This window comes from Monopterus albus, unplaced genomic scaffold, assembly GCF_001952655.1.
Source record: "Monopterus albus unplaced genomic scaffold, M_albus_1.0 scaffold12.1, whole genome shotgun sequence".
In the NCBI taxonomy this organism is placed as follows: domain Eukaryota; kingdom Metazoa; phylum Chordata; class Actinopteri; order Synbranchiformes; family Synbranchidae; genus Monopterus; species Monopterus albus.
The window spans coordinates 4,118,800-4,133,349 of record NW_018127892.1 but is presented as its reverse complement, the minus strand read 5'-3'; the positions used below and the strand labels follow the sequence as shown (position 1 = coordinate 4,133,349).

The 14,550-nt window shown below is 40.8% G+C and overlaps 1 protein-coding gene across 1 annotated transcript; it reads right to left on the bottom strand.

Annotated features, from left to right (window-relative positions):
• Positions 1–302: 302 nt before the first annotated feature.
• Positions 303–1,721, bottom strand: LOC109954909 (immediate early response gene 5-like protein). The gene has a single exon (XM_020590575.1). It carries the CDS (start codon positions 1,591–1,593, stop codon positions 715–717), a length of 879 nt encoding a protein of 292 aa, XP_020446231.1. The 5' UTR covers positions 1,594–1,721; the 3' UTR covers positions 303–714.
• Positions 1,722–14,550: the final 12,829 nt, after the last annotated feature.

Here is a 14,550-nt window from a genome sequence, read left to right as displayed (position 1 = left end):
CAATGTCCTATTTATTTTATATGAAAAATAACGGATTCCAGTGACCCGTTACTAAATTATAACCTGTTAATTTTTAGTTATGGTAGAGTTATAAATATGATCAAAATGGCAAAATTATAGCAATAGGAGAAAACATACGAGGTCACTATAAACCCCATAAGTTTAGGCTATATGTAGGTTTAATATACCCACTCTTGTGCTCACTTAAGTGCAATTCTTCAGGAGCAGAAGTTTCAATTTAAAGCCAATACATCAGCGTTTTCAAATGATGCTAGTTTTATTGATTAATAAAACCAGGCCCTTATATCAATAATACATTTACAGAATGATATTCTGCATTGATCTGATGCATGAAGCTGTACAGATCTTTAGTAGCCACATGATGGAGCTCGTCCAACATCTTCCCAGAGAAACAGTGTTAACTCATTTCTTCAGGAAATACAAACCAAAGACAGACTCCTATACCCCAACAGAATCAGAAGGAAATACGGCTTAAATGAAAGATACAGTTGTATAATGTATGAAGAATTTCGGTTAATTGGCACAAAGAATGTTTATGTGCAAAAGTAGTCCAAGACGGATATAATTGCTACATATAGCGTAGTCACATTTCTTCAACATTTTTCAATAAGAGGAGAGAGAGAACTGCAGTCGTGTCATGGTTTATTTGAAAGCAATAAAATAAAACGATACAAAGAAAAACAATCATATAAATCAAAACGCTTCAATTGCTCTGGTCCAACCACTGCCTGTAAACAGTGAATGTTTTAGACAAATTGTTTGAGCGGTGAATATGTGCTCAAGGTCCGTCTGCTGCCAGCTCACAAACTCAGATAGTCCACCTGAACCCAACACTGAGATCAGGTTAGAGATGTTTGTGCTGTCCGGCTGGTCCGAGTCTGATTGTGAATCATCATCAGACCTCATCCTTTTACATGGCACTAGTCCAAAGTCTGGCAAATAAAACTCTGGATCAACAATATGAAAACTTGTGTCCATCTTTCGCTTTTTGGTGTAGCACTGCGCGCCCTGCGGCTGTTTTGGCTGCGCGCAACAGTCTGAGTGGAAGTATCCATTCGTGACAGTAGTCACTACATGCGTGTCCAAATCAAGGACAGTCTTTTGGTTTACTTGTGTGTTTGGGATCGGTAACTCCCAGGAGGATTTGTCTGCACAACTCCAACAGGCTTCCGAAACCATAAGATCAGAGTCACTTGGTGAAACCATTGCGCAGGAGGATGCGTCTTGGTGCGCCACTTCTGCAGGCTGGCCGTTGGGCTGGTGCGCTCCGCAGTGCCAAGTACTCGACTCAACCCCAGTAAAGTTGCAGTAGAAGTCATCGGCCAACTCAGTAAAGCTCCCAGTCAATTCAATGTATTCTTGCCTTTCATGGACTGCGGGTACATCCTCATACTGATGAGTCCTCTGCATTTGCGACAAGTTTTTACTCATATAAAACTGCCTGGCGTTTCTCAGTACGTACGTTACCAGTAAGTTCTTGTGGAGCTTTATGCCTCCTCTCTGCGTCCTGGAGCTTTGGATTTTCCTCAAAGAAATGGAGATCAGATTTTGTGCGTCAAATGCACACTCCATCCTCAACGGGCCACCCTTGCTTTCCTCTCGGTCTCTAAAATCGTTTGTTTCCAAACTGGAGAAATATTTATGTCTTTACTTTAGATTCCTACTTGATTCGAGTAGACTGTGTCCATAGCGCTCCATGTCTTCCCAGTAAGGGCATGGATTTGCAACTCTCATCTTTCCTTGCCACGCCCTCACGTAGACATTGTCCAATGGGAGGGAGGCGGTGCTTCTGTTATACGCAAATATCACTACAAGCCTCATTCAAAATGCACGTAGGAGCGGGCATGCTGCATTTCACTAAATGTGTTCTGAGCTTTTTAAATCTCAGTGCGGACTTTACTGTCCATGTAAAATAGAACAAAACATACTGGAGAGGACTAGACTGGAAAGAGAGGAGAAGAAAACAATAGAAAAGAATACAGTAGATAGTCTTTACATTAGAACATACTGAATAACCTATAGACTATAATATAGTAGAAAAAACAAAATATAAAATAAAACAGAGTAATGGAATATTATATGCTAAAGTGACAGAATAAAATAGAATAGATAGTACTACAACAGAATAGAGTAAAATAATACAACAGAAATATAACAGAGTAGAATAGAGTAAAAGCATAGACTATCACATGCCTGAGATAGAATAGAATAGAATAGAATAGAATAGAATATATGGGAATATAAATGAATAGAGCAAAATAGAACATAATAACTAGCAATAAAACAGAACAGACAGTAATGAAACAAAATGGTATAGCACATAATAGAATATAGTAGAAAAGAACAAAAAGAAATAAAATATCAAACATTTGAGCTGTTTTTGTACAAGTAAATGCAGATAAATGACATGAAATAGGCCAGTTTCTACATCCACCCTATACTTATTAATATACTGTAAATTTTGTGGAGTAATTAATAGAAACGCCTCTCTGTATTGTGCAAAATACAAAACAATACAACAGCATCACAAACTACAGCCTCTAAGATGAACATAAAGTTCAATCAATACCTTTCTAAATCATATATCCATCTATTATCTATAGATACCACTTATCCTGCAGAGGGTCATGGGGGCGGTAGCCAATCCCAGCCAACACTGTGCGAGAGATACACTGTGGACAGGCTGCCAGTCTATCACAGGGCTGACACACAGGGACAAACATCCACTCACCCTTACATTTATACACAGGGGCAAGTTAGTCACCAGTCACCTTAAACTGCGGGACTGTGAACAGAAGCCATAGTACTCAGAGAAAACCCAGGCAGGCACAGAGAGAACATGCAAACTGCACACAGAAAAGCCCCAGTCAGCCATGAGGTTCAAACCTAGAACCTTCCTGCTATGAAGTGACAGCGTTAACCACTGCACCACTCTGCTGCTCCTTTTCTAAATCAGTTTCAACAAAAACTCAACGATATAGCCTTCATGGAGGCTGAATGTAGGTGTGCCTAATGTGTATAAAACTAGAAGGAAGAAGTAAGATATATCAAAAGCCGATACTCAAGAAACTAGGGTAAAAGCTAACTTAAAAGACAAATCTGGGTTGTGCATGTGAAAATGTCAACATTTTCCACTTTCTTCTGGATGTGTGTTCCATGAAGCAAGACCATAGCTTCTGAATGCAGCCACTGCATGAGGCAAAAGCCTTAAAGCACCCCAAATAACAAACAAGAAAGAACAGAATAGAATAGAAAGATGAGAGGAGAAATACACTGGTACTCACTTATATTCAACACTATAGCATTCTATATTATACAGTAGACTAAAATGTATAGTGTGTAGTTTAAATAGATAGATATTTAGTAGGCTATATTACTAGTATATGTAGTATTAGTATGTAACTGTAAGTGATATACAACACATACACAAACACCAGTTCAGTGTACTGTACACGCATGGAGAACAGTACATTATGTCTGAACAATGACACTGATGTCATTAGGACTGCCTCTGATAACAGAAATATTATCATTGTGCTCAGACGTGTGAAGCAAAAGCTCCTTGTAAAGAGATAAGCTGTCATCCCTGTCCCACATCTGTTTGCATGTACACACAGATGGCTGACATCATACTGAACACCTGGATATGTCTTTGATTTCCTGCCAAACAGGTGAATCAAGAGGACAGCCACCATTATAGTTATCATGCTCTGATAATAGTATAATTTATGGAGTGACACATGTGCTCTCTCAGGATTTTAGTTTAAGTGACAGAGAGATTATAGTAGGATGACATTGCATAGCATAGTATATCATGGTATATTTTATGTTTAATGGCCAAGTATGTTTGAACATACAAGGAATTTGACCCTGCTGCAGAGGCTCTCACTGTGTCTCAATGTGTGTGTTTCAGGACTTAATGGATTAGTAGATTGTTTAATTTCATCTAGTACCGCCACTGGTATATTTTATAAAACAAAGAGAATGTCTGTTAAAAAGTGTACAAATGAAACAAAACAGTGCTCCTATGACTTACCAGTGACATGACCTGCTGGATGCAGGCTTTGCTTCATACTGTTTTACACTGTTCCTACTACAACCACTTCAACAACTGCCTCGGTTTGTTACCTGCCTAGTAAACACTGTAGTGTAGTTTTACAGTCTGAGACATATGGTATAGCTTAATGTATCATATACTATGAAATGGCAACTTTATTTTATGAAGCCTCTTGCTGTGATTTTCCAAAAGACCACAAACACTTTTGTAATTGTCATAACAACATAAATAAATACAAATGTAAAAAGATATTTAGGTGGAAGCTATATGTTACTTTTAGAGCTGAACGGATAGCATGTTATATATGATGTTTTGCCTGAAATCATGCATTGTGGATGTGTGGCTGTATGGCAACAGTAAATTTGTAAATTGTAAAGACAAGGTGCCAAAATGTCACTTCGGGGGAAAAACTGTAGTGCAGATATTACTGAGCATCACTAGGGAGAATCCACAACCTGCAATCAGTGGAGAACAGCAAAAACCAAAGGTCAGAGCAAATGTCAAATAAACCTAGGATCAGTTTTGAAGATGCTCCGTCTGTACTTGCATGCAGTCATGTTAACTGGAGAAATCTTATCTACCTCATATGACAGTGAAGGCTTTAACGGTCATATGTAAAAGGCATAAACCAAGAAATTGTCCAAAATTAATTCATGTATTCATTTGGCCAGTCCCCATTTTTTTGCTATTCATTTGGATCACTTTGGCCACTCACATCAGTGTACACAAAGCAACCTGTTAAATTAATTCTCAAATCCTAATAAATCAGTATATATGTTTACCTTTTGGACTTTTGTATAATGTTAACTAAAACATGTTGGTTATACCTCTGCCTCATAAATATGCAAACCTATAGCAAAAACAAAAAGTACATTTGCAGATACAGTGCAAGTCACTGTAAATCTTTAATGGCTTAACATTAAATGTTTATGATTGTTTTTTTGTAATATCAAAAACAGGACTCAGGATTTGGATCTGGCCAGTGGGAGCAACTTGGGGTTCAGTGTTTTGCCCAAGAACACTTCGACATGTGGACTGAGGAGAACGGTAACCAAACTGCCGACAGCTCTACCTCCTGAGCCACAGCCGTCCCCGGTACTGTAGTAATACTGTAACTTAGTAGTACTGTAGTGCTGTAACTTTTATTTATACAGTTTAGGAGAGTAAAGTGTGGGTTGTATGCCAAAGAATAACTACAGTGTCACTACTGAAGTGAGGCAAGCATCAAACTGAATGCCCTCTTTCAAATTTGATGTTTGTACATAAAAAGAGAAGAACACTAATCATATGTTCTTTTATTTACTAGTCAGTTGTTCTTACTCGTTTTCTTTTTATACTGTCATATTTCAGTCCCACCGTCACTGAGACCAAATAAAGCTGAAACTCAAACATCTATTTTTATACAACTTACTATTTTCCATAATAAGTCTGGTATACTTTAGGTAGTATAGTTGTAATATAAATAATCTACCTTGTAGATTGTAATATAATTCAATGCAAGAGATCTGCAATAAATCATATATATGCTGCAATATTTCAAACAGAGGTTAACACAAAAGCTGTTGATTCATATCCATGGTGATTTTTGAAGCTGTATTTTCTGGAAAATTCTTCATTGTGTTTTCATTTATTTATACTTTAACACGTTTTTTTTTGTTTTTTTTTCAGATCATACCGCACACTGTACTGGTGTTACTATTTTCTGGTATTATTGGAAATACAGTGTTTAAATAGATGAATGAATATGTTGTCAAGATCATCTCTATCTGAATCTATAAACATGATCCAAACAACATCTTGTTTTAGGCTGACCTGGAAAAGAAGAGCTGTAACAAAGACTTAGCAAAATGATTTATGTTTCAAAATGAGAAAGCTGCATAGATCAGTAGATGACAAATGCACCACATATGCAATGAATAAGAGGAAAATCACCATGAAACATTTAAAATTCTCAAAGTTAAACAATGTATTCAAAGTTGTAAAGCTGAAAAACTCAATAATTTCAGGCTCATGGGAACCAATACCTTATTTTCTGCATATCTCATTTTCTCAAAGCATTTATCAAATACTACCAGATTTTTAAGATTGCAAAATGTACCACTTTACTGAAGTAGTATGGCAGAAAGCACACCAGTGATTCAGTAGTTACAAAATGCAAGAAAATGGAGACAGTTGGGAGCGGCACAGCGGGGCGGTGGTTAGCTCTGTTGCCTCACAGAAAGAAGGTTCTGGGTTTGAGCCTGGGCTGACTGGGGCCTTTCTGTGTGTAGTTTGCATGTTCTCCCAGCGCCTGAGTGGGTTCTCTCTGGGTGTTCCGACTTCCTCCCACAGTCCAAAGACATGCAGTTTAGGTTGATTGGTGACTCTAAATTGCCCCTAGGAGTGAGTGTGGGTGTTTGTTTCTAAGTGTCAGCCCTGTGACAGACTGATCACCTGTCCAGGGTGGACCCCCCCTCTCGCCCAGTGTCAGCTGGGATTGGCTCCAGCACCCCGTGACCCTATTCAGGAATAAGTGGTATAGATAATGGATGGATGGAGATGGTTGGTGGAGAGTCACTGTGCTTTTTTGTTTAAGTGAAAAAAATCATTGTACATTTGAAATGAACATTGATGTGATAATTCATCTTAGAAGCTATGTGTTATGAGTGAACAAATATTAATGATGGAAGATGCCAGTTTCCATACCGGTTCTCATCTTACCATTTTTACACTTAAATTATGTTTTCCCATTAGTATTCATCATAAAAATAACATCACAGTTCAGAATCTCTGTATTAATAAATGACTTTGAGTACAATCTTAGAAAAAATCCTGGACATTCGGCCCCACCCATCACTATCTCCTCGTTAACTAAAAACTGAAGCAGAGACATGTGAGCTTGTACTTCCAGTACTTTGCTTATCAATAAATCTATAGTCCTTGAGTTGGTGGATGAGTTCATACAGAACAGAATCACTGCTAAACAAAGAGAATTTGGTCTTCCCATACGTGTGTCCTCCTAAACACAGAGCTGAGATATGTAGCTCTCGAGAAGATGCACACAATTACTTCAGAGGCGGGGTGCTTTATTTACATATGCAATATGCATAAGCAAGGTTACTGTGAGGGTGAAATAACTGGCAGATAGAAGGAGAAAGAAAAGGAGGGGATTGGTATGTGTGTGTGCGTCCCTGTTTGTGTGTGCAGTGGTGATGGAGAGAGGGTGTGTGTGGGGTATGGGGTGGGGAGGAGGGGAGGCAGAAAATTGGTGTTATCAATATTTAAGCAACCCTTCCAGCATATTTGTGGCAGACAATAGAGCAGACATGCAACTGTCTCATGTGAGTGGAAGTGTATTTATTACAGACCGAAACAGAGGCTGTAAATAAGATTTTTATTGATATAGCCCCACCACACTAGCATGGAATCGGTGAAGAGCCCACCACTTGGTTAACCACTCTAACATCTGACTTTCTCCAAAGCAGAGTATTAACATACCTACTAATTGCAAGTCACAACCTCTGCATCACAAATATCCAGTGGGGAGAACATTTCTACATGTGGGACACAGATGTATGTAATTCAGTCAGGTTGGAAAAAAGGCAGCCTAAAAAGCTATGAAAAGAGGGAGAAGAAGTAAAATGTCTGGAGCTTTTTTTTTTTTTTGCAGACCCATAGCCTCTCAGAAAATGTTTCCATGTGTTGTGTCTGAGCACGCTGAGAGCAAAGGGAGAAAACATTCTCTCCTCCAAACCACATGCAACAGATTCTTTCTGAAGCCAAATAAATCAGTCCTGTGTTTTAGATCATGTGACTCTTTTTGTGCTTTGTGTTATTCCCAACATATCCTCTTTCAACCCCTGCCCCCACCATTCCAACACTCTCACACATGCACTCACAAACACCGCACACACACGTATACATGACACATGCACATTCAGAGTTTCCATTTCCTGTGTGTAAGATCACCTGTACAGACAGAAAGGCATGTTTCAGTGTGACATGCTCAGGCAGGAAAACAGGAAAGGGAGTTCAAGGGTGTCCAACATGAAGTACTCACAGTTAGGGGAAACCCAGAGCTCGTGGCAGCACTCCAGTTTCTGAAGACAGTAAGTAAAGGTTCACTAGTGCACTTTTTTTTTTGCTTTAGCACTGCCATCATGCGCTCAACTTTTGCTTTTGCAAAAATATTGCCTGTCTGGGGGACTACATGGTGTGTATGTATATATTCATGTATGTATATGTATAATGTACTCCTAGCTAAAACTAATAAAACTAAAACTAAAAACTACAACAGTGGCAATAAATTCTCCCTTTATGAAGGTGATAACGGTTCTCAGTAAGAGTGGTGTTTATGGAACTGTATGGTCATACTCGAGGCTGTAATTTGTACTGCTGTTGAAATGTACTGCATTATACAGATTTATGTTGCTTTTTTAGCCTAGCCTCACTGCTATAAATAGGGGGAACAGAATAATAGAAATAAGTCAGTATAACAGAATACAATACAACAGCACCACAAAACTTCCAAAATAATCCTACAGTTGAATCAACACACTGAAGACAGTTTAAACCAAACTGAACATTATGACCTTCATGAGGTTTGTTGCATGACCACATTTCATACATATGTTTAAGTACAAGTTAAGGGAATGCAGCATACAAACAGTATTGGACAAATCCATTGTCAGATGAATGGTCTGACAATCTGGGAAATACTTTTTTCTTTGGTTTTGCTTTCCTGACAAGAGTTAGTTAGATGAGAAAATCTATTACTGTCTGTATCATATGCTGCTATACACAATATGATTGCAAATAAAACTACAGTAGCTAACCTTGACATGTCCAATGGTAAAACCATAATAGCCGGTGGTTCTGAGTGCTTTTAAGATAAATGCTAACATAAGCATGCTAAAATGTTCACAATAGCAACATGCTTATGTTTAGTAAGTAAGGTTGATACCTTAGTCTTTAGTGTGCTAATATTTTTAATTATGCTGGGTAATTTTTGCTTTCTTGCCAATAGTTGGATGGGAAGACACCACTCTCTTGTACTGTAAATGGGAGCTGGTTAGCATAGCTTAACATAGAGACTGGAACCTGGGGGAAACAGCTAGCTCTGACCAAAGGTAACAACATGGATTTACCAGCACCTCTAAAATTCTCAGAATAACAAGCTTTATAGTGTTTGTTCAATGGATATGAAAACAACAAACAAGCATAGAGCCTAAAATGTGGACCTAATCCTTTAAGTATTCTATATTTCCCCGACATACTTGCTGTTCCCTCGTAATCCCATCCATAAGTTTTTACTTAGCATGTACTACTGTTACCTTGTAGTTCTGACTATATGTGACATGCCATACTGATCAATCGCTCCTGTTCTCCATGGGGTAACACAATGTTCCCCAGAGCATCTGACAGCCATCCCTAGCACATTTATTGTCAAATGGGCTCAGCTCGCTTTGCCTGGGCTTCGATGCAGATTTATGCCAGAGCAATGCCGGTTCTTGCATATTAGATGAAAGCCTTGTTTGCATATACCCCCCTCCCCTTCCCCCCTTCTCTCTCTTCCTTTTTTCTGAGGCGTCACTTTAATATGTATGCAAATGGGCTGCGCTCCACGGGCAGATATGTGTGGAGTCCTGTCCTGCAGTCAGGAGGTGTAGGAGAGATTGTGTTTGTATTTATGAGGCATGGGCCCTGCCGCTCTTGGGAGAGAAAACGCTGCGAGTAGTGTGGTGGAGGCTCTGCAGTGCAGGCAGAATGCAGATATGCCAATAACAGAGGTCATGGTTGTCACTAATGATAAGAGGAGACAATTAGAAAATAGCATAGCTGTAATGTAACCCCCCTCTTACACCCTCTTATACACACACACAAACAAACACACAAGCTTTCATATCCCTGCTCTGGCATGAAGGAGGAGGAGATGAGTCTTCTGGAATATTCCATCTATTGCAGCAGTTTGTCTCCTCAGCTCTGCTCGACCTGGAGGGGGAGTCCTGGGTGATTTGCTTGGGTAAAACACCAATCTATTGATCCTATGCATTCCTCCAGGGGCTGAGGATCACTGTCAGGGGCTGAGGCAGTGGAGACAAGGTCAGGTCACCTATGAGAAAGGCACCCTTAACTCATTTCATCAGTCTGATGCTTCCCAGACAGGCCTCAAAAGCCTGTGATCGATACTGTCTCAGTAGAAACAGAAGTAAATCAACAATGTGTCACAAAATCACTGCAGGAAAGATCTGGTTTCAAACATCAGGAATTCATTTTACATGGATATTGTTGAATTAAAGAAGAAAATAACAATGAATGCCTGGTATTATGTTCGAGACATAATAATATCTTGGCTTGGTGCCAATCAGTGATCTACTAAGACACACACAGTGTGCAAATCAACTGTTTCCTCTCTCTCTCTCTCTCTCTCTCTTTCTCTCTCTCTCTCACACACACATACCTCCCCTTCCTCCATCATGAATAAACCATACTGTGTCTATGAGTCATATACCACCCCCACATCCCTCTCTAACCCACTCCCCCTATCCACCACTGCTAGAGTAAAAACGCTAATTAACGTGATGGCTAGCTCCAGCTCCTGTCAGCAGCTTGTGGGGGCCTCTCAACCAGCAGGCTCCACTGGTCTCTGGTTTTAGCAGTTCTCTCCCTAGCCGCTATCTCTGGAGAACCGGGGCCCCTCATTCATATTCAGCCCCAGTCACAGGCACCTGAAATCAGCCAGCAGTAGCAGCAGCACCACAACCACCACACAACCCCCTTCATGTCTATCACTAGCCCCCCAGCTGAGCCCACCTCCTGTCAATGCTGGATCCCCTCACTACCGGTAGAAGGCACCCACAAATTCCACCCATTTACCCCACCCACACACACAATTATTCCATTTTCTCAAACTAGAATCCAATTGGAATACAAGACTGAACCTGAAAACTCCATTTAGGTGATGTGGGAGCTAGAAACTCCATCTAGGAGATGACACAACCCAACTGATGGGTTGAATCACCCAACGGTGGAGAGAGAGAGAGAGAGAGAGAGGAGCTGCATGCCTTGGTGGACTAGCTCGGTAACCATGACAACGCAGCCAGGAGAGCAAGAAACAGGAACATACAGAATCTGTTTCTGCTGAGACTTGCACATGTGGCACAGAACTGCTTCTCCTCTGAGAAGAAATGAAGGGGAGGTGTGTGTGTGTGTGTGTGTGTGTGTGTGTGCTGGTGGGGGGTATGTGAACCCCTATGAAACATACATGCCTGCCTCTCCAAACCAAACCCGCTTGCCCTAGTCACTGAGTGAGTCACAACACAAATGATACTACAGTGAAACAGAAGCTCACAACCCAGTGTTTAGTGGCAGGCGTTTGTCATTTTTTTTCCAAATACTGAATATGGTGAGGTAGAGACAGGCACGAAGAGCAAAAGATAAAATACAGAATATAAAGGCAAGAAAAGGCAGCCGTTGTTCTTGCCTATTTTCCTTCCCTGTGCCTCTCCGCCGCTCCCCTTCTGCCCGTCTTTTCTCTTTCCTCTTGCGCTCTCTTTCTACAGGCTCAGTCTATCCTCCCCCTCCCCTGTCCTCAAGGGAATAAAGGTCGTAACGCAAATGATTACTCAAACCCGAGTTGCCATAGAAACGCAGTCATGTGACTAGAGCAGGCATGCATAGACCACAACAAAGAGGAGGATCAGGAACCAGTGCTGGAAAGAGCTGTAGCTCGCCTTACTGGTGCCTCAGTGCATTTCACTCAAATTCAGGCTTTTAAAAATAGGCGAGCAGCATGAAACGCAAGGAGGGGAGAAGCAGAAAAAACAAGACTAAAAAGAGCTAGGAGCTAGGATGAGGGGCTGTATTACTGCAGTATGCCATATATTCTGCCATTCACTAGCATACCAAGGGTGTGTCCTATTCATCATGTCCTTCTTGGAGGCAGAGCTCAGGCGCCAGTTGTCTGGAATTTCTGTGAAATGGCGTCAGTTGTAGAAATGTAGAGGGTGGTGGGTTTGTATGCTTCTAAAACAGGAGTTGGAGAATGGAACTGTAACTTTTTGGTGTGCTACACTTTCAAAGTACTCCCCCTTGAAGAACAAAGACAGATTTGTGTTAATACTTGTGTGTAGCTGTTTGGTTACTTTACTGGTTAGAGATTTGAAAAACTAGGACACGTACGCTTTAAAAGAAACCATCGACATATTTTGGACTAGCGTCTAAGCAAAATGAATTCTAGGAGATGGATAAACTGGACACAAAAGTAGAGAAGTTGTGGAAAATTTGTTTCTATTTTCTGTCAGGTAATCAATTTAAATCCTTACATTTTACCCCAAATGGAATCTAGAAAACAAACAAAAAATAAACATACAAAACCTACTAAATCTATTCTTATAGCATTAAGCTAAATAAAACTATAGAGGCTAGTGAGCACAACAGTCAATGTGTGTTGGCCTAAAGGAGAAACCAACACCTGGAGCAGAATGAGAAGGTTGCCTGCCCCAACAGGATTTAGTTATCCTGCATCCAATCCACCCCCACTAAGATTAGTCCTATGCCCTAGGTGAACCCAGCGACCTGCGACCATCTCTCAGAAGCCAACCAACACCCCCCTCAACACACACATATCCCTGCACCCAGCTAAAGCTCCACATTTAAAGGTGTCTCAGCCAAAAAAACAGTAGTCTTACAGGAGATATAAAATGCTGTATGAAAGCCAACATAAAGACAGAATATGTTCCAGTGAGAATTAACTTAACATTTAGGTATTAACAACCATTAAATTTGGCGAGCTCCATCAACACTAGCAGAGCAATAGGCCGGGTAACATTTTTTTCTGATGAAATCACCCCATCTGTGGTTATGAACACTGTGTGTTTCAATGTCTACGCTCTTTTGTGCTTTCTTTTTCTTTCTCCCACACATGGCTAAATCCAAGCTTGCCTGCACACCAGCAAACACATACAGTAAGCAGATGTATAGGGAAACAGTGTGACCCCCCTCACTGACTTCTGTCCATTTCCCTGAAAAGTCCACCTCAACTCCCATGAGGCTTCAGGCAGCAGCTGAGTATTCAGCAATGTCTGCAATTATCCCATGTCTAGACAATGTCTAGTGAAAGATGCACATTCTGCACAGGCTGTGCTCTATGGAAGAAAAGGCCTGAAATAGACAACAGTGTCTTTCAGTTGGTGACATGGCTGTTGATGAAAAGGATAGGGCGAGACCAGGATCTCAGCCAACAGCACCGGACATAAAACAAAATTAAACAAAAAACAGTATTAATTTGTGAAAATTCCAGAGAATTTCAAATTAAGGCATTTTTTATCTAAATTTATAAGAAACAGCAGGTGCTGTAAATCATCTTTGGAATAGCTGTCTTCACTTTGTAGATAATGAGGCATATAAAAGTGAGCTGTTTGCAAGCCCTCCAAAATGCATTCAAATTTTAGTTTTCAAACTTTCTTGTGGATATCACATTATCAGACTCTCATTCCACACTAACTTCTGCTTATGAAAAGATCATTTGAGAGAAAGAGAGAAAACAAACCACAAAATGGGCTCAAAGCAAAGGTAGAAAGATGCGGTGAGTTGCAGCGAAAGAAAAGACTATGAGAGAATGAGCAGGTGTGGTGGGAAAGACCCATGGGCTTCAGGCAGAGAATAGATCAATAACTAATTTCAGTACTGAGCTTCACTCACACTGTTTTCCAATAACTGCTGGATGGAGAGTACTGGCTTAGCCCTCCCCCACTATCTCCATTCTATCACCTTCTACCAGCAAGGACTGGATTCAGTGGAAGGCTGCTTTTTTCTCCCCCATCGTTGTGACTGTTGGTTGGGTGGGCTATGTTACTACAGTTAGCGTATTGTACAAATGTAATCCTGTGTTGCCATTTCCATGTGTCCGCCACGAGTGTTCCTACAACTGTTCCACATATGCTGTCCCTTTATCTTTAATGTTTTCCCCCACTGTCGTGCCTCCTGCAATCCCCTTCCTCCCTCCCTCTCTCCCTTATTCGACCAGGGCCAGTGTTGAGGTTTTGTCAAGAGTATGCAGGGAGATTCAGACAGACAGGAGAGTGAAGCGCGTCATGCAGGACTGCTGCCGTTGAGGTTCTTCTCCTCAGAGGCTGTGACCTAGATAACCAAGAGGAGCTGGAGCGCCGGCAAGACTTGGCGCCACTCCAGCCTCAGCAATGTCAGGAAGGGGTTAGTTGTGTAACACAATGTCCTATTTAGTTTGCTCGTCACACACATGGATGCAAACACATATGTATCCTATGGTGTTCCCGCACCAGCATGGTATGATTCTTTCAGGCACTGCTTATTTATTACCAAACATGGGCTGTGCAGGAAAAAAAGCCAGGGGCCCATCTGAATTTAAACATAGGCACCGAAAAAAAGCTCAGTAAAACTTTCCATGCCAGCAGCCAGTGCAGCTACATGGTGTCACAGTAAAACCATGTCAGAACAACTACAGACATTCCTGC

What these genes read in the sequence shown, in the direction of transcription:
- LOC109954909 (XM_020590575.1), bottom strand. Translation starts at nt 1,593, where the DNA reads ATGGAGTGTGCATTTGACGCACAAAATCTGATCTCCATTTCTTTGAGG.